This window comes from Thunnus albacares, chromosome 11 (assembly GCF_914725855.1).
Source record: "Thunnus albacares chromosome 11, fThuAlb1.1, whole genome shotgun sequence".
Lineage (NCBI taxonomy): Eukaryota > Metazoa > Chordata > Actinopteri > Scombriformes > Scombridae > Thunnus > Thunnus albacares.
This window is the reverse complement of record NC_058116.1, coordinates 10,486,952-10,499,245: the sequence shown is the minus strand read 5'-3', so window position 1 is coordinate 10,499,245 and position 12,294 is coordinate 10,486,952. Positions and strand designations below refer to the sequence as shown.

General features: G+C 40.8%; 1 protein-coding gene across 6 annotated transcripts in view; it reads right to left on the bottom strand.

Moving 5' to 3' along the window:
* Positions 1-12,294, bottom strand: part of LOC122991796 (target of Nesh-SH3) — a 49,760-nt gene that overhangs the window by 25,972 nt on the left and 11,494 nt on the right. For 3 of the 6 annotated variants that reach the window (XM_044365128.1, XM_044365131.1, XM_044365129.1), the window contains exon 1: positions 295-644. The exons of 1 other annotated variant lie outside the window; for it this stretch is intronic. In XM_044365128.1, coding sequence (XP_044221063.1) covers positions 295-403 — 109 coding nt within the window. In that variant the 5' untranslated portion in view covers positions 404-644. Of the gene's footprint in view, positions 1-294; positions 653-12,294 lie in introns of those variants that run through there. 2 more of the 6 variants (XM_044365125.1, XM_044365126.1) reach the window with 1 other exon arrangement.

Genomic DNA, 12,294 nt, shown 5'->3' with positions numbered 1-12,294 from the left:
ACTGTTGTCATGTACTCATAAGACAAGTATGAATCTTATTAACCTAGCATGCATTTGGCAGAAGGTAGAGACAGACTATGGAAAAGTAATCAGTCCATCACAAGGAGAACACAGAGATGTTCACATCCAAACATACAGTATCAGCAAACTGAAGTCTCTGGTCCACGTGACTTGCATGGGTCTTGAGACTGTGTAGGGACACCATGATGAGCAAGCATCATCATGGTGTCCCCCCACATGCACACCAGGGTGAGTGACTCATATGCATGTCCAGAAAATGTATATGTCACCTACCTCTGCTTCTGCGTGGAGTGGAGGGATCACAGAGAACTATCCCAGCGATGAAGACCATGAGGAGAAAGACCAGAAGGCTGTGTGAGTGCTGCTGCATCCTAAACATCATGACTGCTGTGGTCGACTGTGAGTCTCAGGTGTAACAGCTCAGAGATCTCTCAACACGGTTGCTCAGTGGTACCTTGCTGACTGAATAAATCTTTTGTAACAGGTTGAGTGTTATGTGTGCTGCAGCTGCAGGACTCTGCAGTGGCTGGACTACTTCTCTGAGCTGGTGGCTCTCAGGACTAGTGCAGCTCACTGGACTGGACTTCTGGATGCAGCAGGCTGCTCCTGCACCATCTATACCTCTATAATGGAGGGAGGGGACAGAAGGAGGCGCACAAACCCACTCTCCTTACCCTCCCCCCATCTCTCCTTTTCTTTCACTCTCTCTCTCTCTCTCTCTCTCTCAACACTCTCTTTCTCTGGAAAAGGAGTGTATGTTTTTTCTCCAACCTTCCCGCCCTTCTCTGTCTCTTTTCTTTTCTCTTCTCTTTTTTTCTCTGCTCAGTCTGGTGTGTCCACACCAATCCTGCTTTCCATCTGCAGAGGCCTTTGACACTTTCTTATTGGTTTTATTCCTTTTCTTAGCTTTTCTTGCACTGAGTATGTTTATATGCACACAAATATCCTTGTTAATATTTGGAATATGAAGGTAGCATGGCATTTAAGAAACCTGGTTATTTATAGCCATGTACATGTATTAGTACCACCCATACACAGACAAGAACATTCATTGCCAACATTTTTTTTATATCAAATTAAAAATCTTTACATGGCAACTACGGTATGCTTAATGTAAGGGAAATTGGTTATTGTGATTATGGTGAAAAACAATGGTTATGGTATAGATTTATGTGACTGAAGCACTTTTTTAAGGTAAGGGAAATATGGTTACTACTAGTGAAATCCTGGTCTCCTGCATGAAAATTAGCCATGGTACATGATTCCCCACTCTGATTTCACACCCTTGCTTTGAGCCTCTCTACAGTTGCCACACTACTCTCCACTTTGACATCGGATAAAGATTGTGAGGTGCAGAATTGTCCAAAAAGGACATAATTCCTACTGTAGGGTGCTGTGTTGCTGTGCCCAGGTGTGTGTGTGGGTGAGTTACAGCTGTGGATGACCCAACATTAGTTTCTGGCTGGCTGGACTTTGATGCACTTCCCAGTCTTTTGGATCAGGCTTCTCACTCTGATCGCCAGCGATAAAAAACAAGAGTGACAACGCAGTTCATCCTGCGCATCACCAGTGTGAGGCTTTCACTTCACTTTGCTTTATTGGCATGACAGATTTTCCCTTTTCATTTCAGCACGATCATCACATTGTTTATCACTGACTGTCAACCACATAACTCATACTTTGAGGACGCACCTGCAAACATTGCAGACAGAGATCAGAAATCTGGATAAAGTGTTTACATACCACAGTATCCTGGAGCACTCCAGCTCTTATATTAGGGTTTCTCAAATCCAGAATAAGATCGTGTATCCTTAGACTCCATAACGAATAAGGGGGACTTTATAAAGTGCAAACAAAGAGTAAGAATACAGATGCAAGAAGACATCCACAACTTCCAGGTGCCCAGGTTCCAATATGCACTGTTAAAACAAAGATTCCTGGACCTGGAAAGCAGATAGACTACACACACACACACACACACACACACACACACACACACACACACACAAGATTAAAGGATACCGTTCACACAAAGGGGAAAGAGACATGAGGTGATAAACAAGGATGACGCAGACAACAGGCAATGTGATAAGTTATAATTTGATGTCATCACGTCTTCCAGGGTTCTGAAACCAGCATATGATGTTGCAACATGTGCAAACACATAACTGCGATACCAAAAAACTGATCAAGCCTAAGGCACCAGTGCACATGTTTACCAAGCCATAAAATAGGCTGTTAAACTTGAGAAGCCTAGCTTTTTGGTCCCAAGAGAGAGGTGGGGGTGGTGGGTCCCCGTAGTGTAAGAGGGCCTCCAGTTTTGGGTCCCCACAATATCACATAAACAAAGACACACATATACACACATTGGAGTCTGGTGAAGTCGATGGATAATTGGAACAGTCATATAAGCCTTGTGCATCCAAAAAGTTATGATTGTACTGGGTATGGCTGCCATTAAATTCCACGAAAACAATGTCTCATCATACTATTTATAAATATATTCTCTGCCAATAGCAAAAAAAACACACTAGTCACGTGCACGACAGACCGTAACGTGCCACTTGCAGCCATGTGTCACACATTTAGACATGACTCTCTGGTGCATCACAAACACATGGCGACAGCATTGCATTAGGAACTTTCTTTGAGGTCAAAGTCATAAAGTATATCAAGGTTTACAAGCAATGACTTCAATTTTTGTGTCTGTTTGTGTGCAATTGAGCGTGTCTTTCTTTCGAGCCTGGTTTAATGGTGGTCAGGCGAGACTCTCCACCAAAACTGGGCCTCAAGGACAAGAAGTGTGTGCATTTGTGCAAGGCCCACACATGTCTGCTTGCACGTGCATGTGTGTGTAACATCTCCACCCTCCAATGCAGTCGATTATATCCCACATGTCATCACACGAGACAGGAAATGATGGCACGCACCAGAGGAGGTGTGTCTCCCAAGGAAGTCCCTAAACAGATTGTTTCAGTGGAACCCCAGCCTTCATTGTGCCAGAACCTATTAAATACAGATGAATCATAGTCTGCACTCTGTGAAAATTATAGAAGAGTTTGTGGTGCAATCAGCCGGACCTGACCTGCTTTGCTGACTGGATTTGTTAGTCGGTGACGTTTTGTTAAAGATAATTGCATTTGTGATCCACCTTCTTGTTTTTTCACCATCCACAATTTGTTCCTTTCCATTTCATCTTCCGTCTCCTCTTCCTCCCCATCCTCTCTTCATCACTTCTTCTTCCTAATGTTCCCACTCTTCTTACTCATTATACTCCCTTTCACCACCACCCTCACTGTGTCTGCTCCTGTCATTTTCCTCCTCCCCCTCTACTATGCTCTCTCATCCCACTTTCTCTTCTTGTGGAATGTAATCTGGCTTGTATCAACAGAAGAATGTATCTATTAGATGCTCTAAGTGTTGGAACCAGTCATAATTGGCCTCTAACTCTCAAATTGATTGTGTTACCGGGAGTGACACCCTGAGGGGCCTTGGAATGGGGTCTTTCTCTCTCTCTCAGGCTTTTGAGTGATATCTTTGCTCGTCTCTTTTGTTGTTGCAGAGAGTGACAAGTTTAGTTGCCAAAACTCCACTTTAATTCCCCCTGTTTTTGTCTGGATATTCTTCAAGCAAATGTATTCAAGTTTCTATGGCTCCTTCATGACAGATGCACAGTTCCTGAGCAGCCATGTCTGCCTGTACCTGCCTTTTTCTTTAGTCAGGTGATCCATTGCGTAGTCTGATAACTGTCAATGTCTAACACAAAAAAGGGTGAAAAGCTTACCCGTTTACTGTACACAACAAGAGGACATACGTTGCCCAAAAAAGTCATAGCTGAGATCAAAAACTCTTGCAGCTTTCTTGCATGGTACTCAAGTGCCAAAAGTGAAGTTAAAGACTATGTGTAGGATTTTGGAAATTTCTGACTTTGGCAGAGAGCAGTGAATGCAAATAACCTCTCAAATCCAATGGAATCAACCATTACTCTGTGATTAATGGACTGAAAGCAACATTTTGCAACATTGTCTCCTTGTTCAGATATATGGTTAGTCCTGAGAGCTTTTTTTGTGCTTAAAGTCCAAGTGAAATCACATTTAGTCATCCCTGTTTTCAGTCAAAAATAATGTCAATATGTTTTTTAAAGGACCAGTGTGTAAAATTTAATGGCATCTAGCAGAACAGAATAAAAATGGAATATAGCGTTCATAATTATGTTTTAAATAGTGTATAATCACATGAAAATAAGAATTGTTGTGTTTTCGTTACTCTAGCATGAGCCCTTTATATCTACATAGGGAGCAGGTCCTTTTCCATGGAGCCCGCCATGTTTCTACAGTAGCCCAGAAAAGACAAACCAAACATTGGGTCTAAAGAGGGCTTTTCATGTTTTTCGCAAGTTTTGCAGCCACCGTAGGTTCTCCTACACATTTGGAAGAGGAGGGTGAGGGAAGGGGTATTCAGTCGATTGCAATCTGCAACCTCACTGCTAGATGCCACTACTGACACATTGGTCCTTTAAATACATTATTAATAGTTTAGTATTATTAAAATGGACAAAAGGGGTCTTTGGTGAAACATTGGAAATATTCCCTTTTGTCCCAGTGCTACACGAGAGACAAAGTAAACAAACTGCTTTAGCTACATGTCATGTACAGAAACTGTGTCTAACAAGGATTTTGAAAAGCAATGAGCAAACCACCATCTAACTGTACTGAAGTGACATTTGTAGGTATGTTAACATCCTATTTAATGTGCTGCAGCTGAGCAGCTGAACAGCTAATTAGCTACCTAGCCTGCGTTAACAGTGCATGTGAATGTGGTGAAGGTTGTTCTGTGGCTTGTTCAACAAGCTAAGGTGCAGGACAAGACGTGTGTTTATGTTTGTAAGTTAGATAAGAAGGAGACTTTAGCAGAAAAGCTAATGTGAGTTTTTTTTTAGTCTGTGGCTCCTGTGTTGTGGAGCAGGATGCTATCAGGCTCAGTGTAAAAGTCTGCTCTGCCTATGACGGCCACATTATCGCTTCATTAAAGATCTGATTTGCTGTATCGAAATAAGGTCTCCATCTACATAGAAAGATAATAAAGCAGTATTTCATCAAAGTAATGCAAAGTTAGGGGGTGTCATCATGAAACCAAAGAAATTAAAATATAATTTTCTCCCTTTTTAAGCATCATCAAGCATTTTGTCAGTGCTTTTCAGCTCTTCAAGTCTTCCTTTATTGTACCTCTTACCCGATTTCAACCTTTTTCACATTTCATGAGAGAAGATATATGTGTTTTTCACTAAGTGTGGATGCAAATTTGTTATTCTTATATACTGATTTATTGCGACAAAACTTCCATTCCTTGTCTACTCTCTCTATTAGTTTAAAATGATCATTCATACCAGAACAAATCAGTCTTTCATCCTCCTTTTCTTGTTCTATCTTTTATTCCCTTTGTGCAACCATGATCCTTTTCCTTTTCCTTCCTATTTCTTTCTTCCCTCAGGGTTTGTGAAGGATGCTGAGGATAGTGGGTCAGACACGCTGTACTTGCTCTGCTTTTGTCATCACAGATTTGTCATTCCTTTCCCTCATTTTATTGCTTTTCAACACATCATCAGCCCCACCTGCCAACATGCGCCACGCAGCCGGAAAACTGTGTCAGTGATGGGTACCAAAAAACGGAGTGGTAATAATCAACGTGTTCAAGCACCCAGCAACACACATCAGTTTCCGTAAGGCTGATTATACTGAAGGAAACAATAGGATTTTCTCCTTCCCATCTACAGGCAAAAAGCCACCACACTCCCTGAAGAAGGATCACCTTTACTCAAGTGGAAAAGCACTCAGTGAAGGCCTCAAAAAAATCCTTCCCAATATGACACTGACATGTTCAATTTTAAGGTTGTGACTTTTTTTTTTCTTTGCATTCTTCTCAATTTCTTTCTTCCAGTGGGCGCCGGCAATTGGAAAACGTTTGCCTCTGTGGCCAAGAGCAGAAGGTCTTTCACAGCTCAGTCGAGTGTGCAAGTTTCCTCACTTGGACTGGTTGTGATTTTGAGTATGGAAAAAGACAATAATTTAGATTATTTTTCCACTCACTTTTTCCAATCTGCTGATGCCATGAATGGAATGGCTTATTAAGTTACAGCGTTCCATACCAGGTCAGAACAGTTCGAGGATGAAAATGTTGCAGACATTAAAAGACACATATTCATACTTCTCATACTCATACTTCATGCCACACCATGGAAATCAGTCTCTTGTGTCATCACTATATTGCCACATTTCTATATTATAACCTTTATGCTTTTATTGAGAGAATGTTTGTGACTTCTGACCCTGCTCCATTTTTGGAGATTTATTATGTGACTGTCAGGATGTGTGGTAGTGCAGCGAGTCAAGATTTCCTGCCAGATAAACGGGCTCTACATTCTGCAGCAAAGTGGAAAATATGATGTATGGAATGTTCTTCCACTTATTCACACAGTTTTTTTTAGAGATCACATGCTCATTTAGTTTCACCTTTGCATATAATATGTGCACGCACACACTTTCTTTGTCATTTGCAGATATTAGCAGTCTATTACACAGATCACTCGTCACGTTGTTGATAATAAGATAACAGCATAAATTTCCAAATTGCAGCAGTGCCTGGATCCACCCTAAGGATGACTTCATTGCTGATTACTGTAACAGTTGTTGTGGTTGTTGCTGCACAACTAAAACATTACAGACGTTAAGATTTCCCATACTTCCACACACACACAGGAAACAGGTGAATAGCACGTGTGTATCTTCCCACATGTGCTGATTTTTTTTTTTTTTTTTTTTTTGAGTTGAAAATAATTCCTGATCGGTATGTTCAAAAACGTTTACACCGCAAGCCAGGACCAGTAATTCCTACGGGGGTCACAAAAATAAGGCCCTCAACCACAGTATGATGACTTCTGACAGACAGGCAACTGTTATTGCCAACTACCATGTGGCAATCAGCAAATCTTTTTTCTGGGAAGCCATGGGGGACAGCAGTGCTGTGGATGATGAAGCAGTAGGATTTAGGGGGACTAGAGGACAGAGAAAAGTGACAACTGAGTAGACAAATATAATTCATCCACTTTTGTCTCAGAGAGCAGAAAGCTCAATGTGTTTCTAATTTTGTGTGCCTTTGTGCATGTGAGTGTGTGTGTGTGTGTGTGTGTTTGTGTGTGTGTGTGTATGTGTGTGTACATGTTTGTACTACATACTTTATGTATGTTGGTGTGCTTGTCCGGATGGATCCTCCGTCTGAAAGATAAATAACCACATTACATGGAAGGATCAGCCTGCAGCTTAGAGCTGACAGCTGATAGGATACTAGACAAATCCACAGGCATAAAGTGAAAATCTGGCCCCGATGAGGCAATACAAAAACACACAGATGTACGCATCATAAAAGTCACACTTTTTACACACTTTCTGCAGTGTTACTTCACTCCAAATAGTTTTTTAAAAATTCTGCAATACAATTGTGAGGTAGAGTAGATGACTGACCTACATACAGATGCTCTCTTTCTGTTAAAGAGGACCTAACATGCAAATTTCCAGGTCTATATTTTTATTCTGGGGCTCTACTGGAATATCTTTGCATGATTTACAGTTCAAAAAACTCCTTATTTATCTTATACTGACCCTCTATGCAGCCCCTCGGTTCAGCTCCTGTCTCTTTAAGGTCTCCCTCCCGATGAGCCCACTCTGTACTGATTGGCCAGCTTCTGGAAGCTGCCCCTCAGCAGACTTCTGGTGGCTCGGGTACGTAAACAAACAGTAGTAGTTGGATGTCACTCTTATCTTCACTCGTAATATAAACCTTTTAAATACATCTGTAAATGTTCAAGCCTGAATTTGATTCAAAATATGTAAGTGGACAACGCAAACAACATGTGGAACAACCTTAGCAACAAAGGCGATGGGTAATGAAAGGTAACTTTGCAAACAGAGCATTCAGAGCAGGCTCAAGCCTGGGCTTTTGACTTGAAGACAGCATTTTTACATACGTTAATATCATGATAGAATATGACAGAAAATCACAAAAAGCATATGTCCCCCTCAAAAAATGAAATTCTTCAACATTCTGGGAAATACGCTTTTTCACTTCTTGCAGAGACCTAGATCAAAAGATTGATACTAGCCGAGTATTGATACTGATACTAGCATAATGACTGGAAGCATCTCTAAAGCTCATTAATTAACATGTTATATGTTGATTTTTGAATACGTACAAAAACCAAAATGTAAAAACGACAAGTTGGTTTTCACTAGTTCTTGGTGCAGGGACTTTCTCCAAAAACTTTTTTGCACTTTGACATATAAAGTGTAAATTAGTGAGCTGTAGAGCTGCTGGTAGGTGGATTTTGTTCCATTTGGACAGTTGGGCTAGATGTTTCCCCTTGTTCCCCCAGTTTTTATGCTAAGCTAAGCTAAAAAAAATCATTTTTGCACTGTGAATAATAGAAGAGGTATTCATAATGAAAAAAACAAACATAACTTGAGGCTCAATGAGGTGTGTTATTAACCACTTAACCATTATATATTACTATGTGGACTGGATTCTCCATGATTCCACCAGTCCATTAAACCATCAAATGCAAAATACAGACCGGTCAAACAGGGAAGATGATGCATCCTTGACAATAGTTAAAACAGCTACTTTACATAACACATTGGAGACTAAAATCACATAGCAGATGCGTATCATGCTAAAGTCATTTTTGGGGTCCGACACACTGAAAACCACTCACCTCTGCTTCCTTCGGAGCAAAAATCCAGCATCATATTTAGTTTTAAGGTTGAGACGCATTCATGAAATAATGTTTTATGATGGAACATTGGCTGGCTATGAGAGGGCAGTCTTGTATTGTACAAGAGTCCTGCAGAAAGGGTCAGTGTGCAAAATACAGGAGGCCTTCGGCAGCCAACAGATAAATTGTTTAGATGTGTTTGTACACAGTACAGGTCTGCTCTCTTCATTCCTTTCCTGCACTTCATTCTGTGTGTTATTGTGAAGAATACCACTGTACTTTTGTGCTGTGAACAATCTCCAGAAATAAAACAAACATTGAGAGATATGACGTTTCGACTAAGGTCAGTACAACAGCTACAGTATCTATTGTCTCACCCCAGAATGTTGATGATGCAAAAGAGTAAATGCTTGTGCTGGCAAAATGGCAAAAGTTTAATGTATTTTTAATATTTTCTTTCTGATCACAGTAACATATTGCTCCATGTTAATCTGGTTGGGAACCATCTTTAAATAGTGAAAAATCTCTTGTCACTCAATAACAGGAAAATAAATTGTAAGAAAGTGATTCAGGGAGAGAGGTAGACAGAGAAAAAAGGAGACATAACCTCTGATTGAAGTGAGTTTGTTTTCCTGGCTTGCTGATATAATTGTACTAAAGCCCTCTTTGGTCTCGGCTCCGTCTTTGTTCCTCTGGGTGATTAAAACAAATAAACCCTGGGATCAAACTAAGACAGGCTCTGGAAGACAGAATGGAGGAAGACAGGAGAGATTTGGACATCTGTAGTACAGCCCAGTTCAGTAGGTGAAAGCAAATAGGATACTAGTGCACTGGAGTGTGGAAAATAATCACCCACTCCACATCACATCATCACATCATTTCACACTTACCGAACAGAATATGAACACCGCAGTTTACAGTAAATGATGTAGCAGCCTGAAAATCGCCGGTATGAAACTTTCTAGAGAAACTAATTGCTCCTGCTTTCCATCTTTCTATCCCTTCATCTATCTGCTAAACCATCTGGTAACTGTGAGGTAAAAAAAAGGGCTCGTCCAATGAAGAATTTTGCTGGATATGGACCACAGTAAATCAACATGTGACAGATGATAAGGAAAGAGACTCTATATGGATACACAGCAGTCCTTGTTCGACCTCACAGGAGATACATATAACTCTCAACAGGTGTCTGTGAAGGGTTTCATCTATTTGTCTTTATGTCAAATGGTGGATGGTTGGTGCAACAGCAGAGCTGGTAAGTGGACCGTGTGCTGGCACAATATTCACAAAATGATAGATTGAGGGAAAGAAAGAGGAAAAGACAGAGAGAATAAAATTGTTCAGGCCATAGAAAACAATAGTTAGAGAAAAATGAGTATGTGCCCAATGTGAAACAGGAGAAGTACAGACAAAAGCACATTTTATCATAGACTGCCCAAAATATGAAAAAAGAGAATCAGATATGAAAAATCTTCCAACTTTGCCTGAAAAATCCCAGATGTACCTTTCCTTACGAAAGAAGAGCTTAATTTCTCCTTGGTGAAACTGTTCATGCAGCAGAACTATTTATCACAGATAATTTACCAATATGTCTTTGATCAAATATAGACTTACAGAAAAAATCCAGTTTATCACAACTTAGACCTTATTTTCATCATTTCTCTTGGGAAAAAATAACATTGTACTCACCAAAGTGATTCTTGAGATCTGGAAACAAGGTTTCTGCTGCAGCCTTTTACCACCTTATTTGGTATATTTTTGAGTATGACAGTGAAAGAAACATACCAACAGATAAGATCACTTGGCAAACATTGGCAAAGATTACAAAGTGATATTTTAAAACAAAGAAAAATTACACAACCATACTAACTGATCAAACAAACACAAACTCCAGGCTCCTAGTTGTTGCATGGACTGGTCATCAGGAGCATCAGGAGAAATCCCAGTGGGCTATGTGGGCCATTTGAGTACTATGTAGTACTATCCCAGTCCAACCCTGCAGAGAGGTGTCCTTCCACGGCTGGGCAGAGTCATGAGCCAGTGGCCTGTGGTTGTTTACTATGTTTTCAATCTCCTCTAATGACAAAAACACATTCTCATTCATATGGACTCACATGGAGAGTGGATTTTCTGCTCTGCAAGGGACAATTATAAATGATACAAGCTGGGGAAAAGTTGTCTTTTAAACAAAAGAACAGTCTTGACTTTTTGCATTTGGAATATACTCAACATCAAATGATAAATGGAAGAACAGCTTCCACACTGCAGCTCCTACATAAAAGAGCAGCAACAAATCCTTACATAGAATGTAAATGGATGAGAGATGTTTTACAGCATTCAGGGTTTAGAGATGCTCTGCTGACCACCACGTTGCTCTGATGATGAGAATCTCACTTTTTTACAACTGGATGTGTCATGTCACAAGTCCTGTGGTTTTTGTCAACAAGCACTCCAGCACTTGACAAGAAGAATGCGCATCATCAGCATCCAAGAAAAGGCTTCAGGTATATTCCTGTGGCTGGAGGAAAATAACATCTTCAGAGGGCCTGAAAATACATCAAGGAAAGAAAGGGCACTCAAGAGAGGGAAAACAGGGACTTTGCATTGATAAGTACTTCCTCTGAAGTCAATCAAGTCAGTCAAATGAAGTCCAGCAACTAGAGTCTCATCAAAGTTCGCAGGACATCAGCCCCCTGAGGAAGGAAATTTAAGCACAGTGACAGAGGCAGAGGAATGTATGGAGCCCATCCAGCCAAGAAAATCAGCAATTGAGACGAAGATCAGTGGAAGATGAAATGACCTGGAGTCTCAGAGAAGAACCGGAGACCATAAACCAGACCTGACCAGTGTCTTACAGGGGATGAGGGGCAAAATCAAAAGAAAGCTTGACAAGATGGGGGACATCATCTATGACAATGGAGTAGAACAACATGGAATAAGGAACAAAAAGGAAAAGGCACCAGTGTTGGAAAGCAAGTCCAGAAGACAATAGGAGATGGAGTGCCTGATCTGGGAGAGAAGGCAGCTCAAGAAGCAGTGGAGAAAACCTTCTGTTGGTGAGAAGGAGGGCATCAACATTGTCCAGGAAAACATCAAAAGCCGTTTAGCAACCCTGAGATGAGTGGAGAACTTGTGGAAATCATGAAAAAAGACAGAATGAGCAAGATCACGTTTCTTCAAGGATACCTTCAAGTTAGTGAAATCACTTTTCACCTAAGAAAAGGAAGGAAATCTGAAAACATCAAGGCAGGAGTACCTGGAAAGAATGCATGCAGAAGACAAGAGACACGTGCAGACAGTTATTCTATTGGACATCCCACCAATTGAACAACCAGAGCACCAGATGGACATTAATCCTTCAAAGTGGAGGGAAGTGAAGAAGGCAGTAAAGTGGGCAAGAGCATCATCTGCCCCAGGGCCAAATAGCGCTGACATTCCATATCAACTCTACAAGAACGCTCCTGATGCTCTTCGCTTCCTGTGAAGGCTAATGAGAGTGGCTTGAGAGA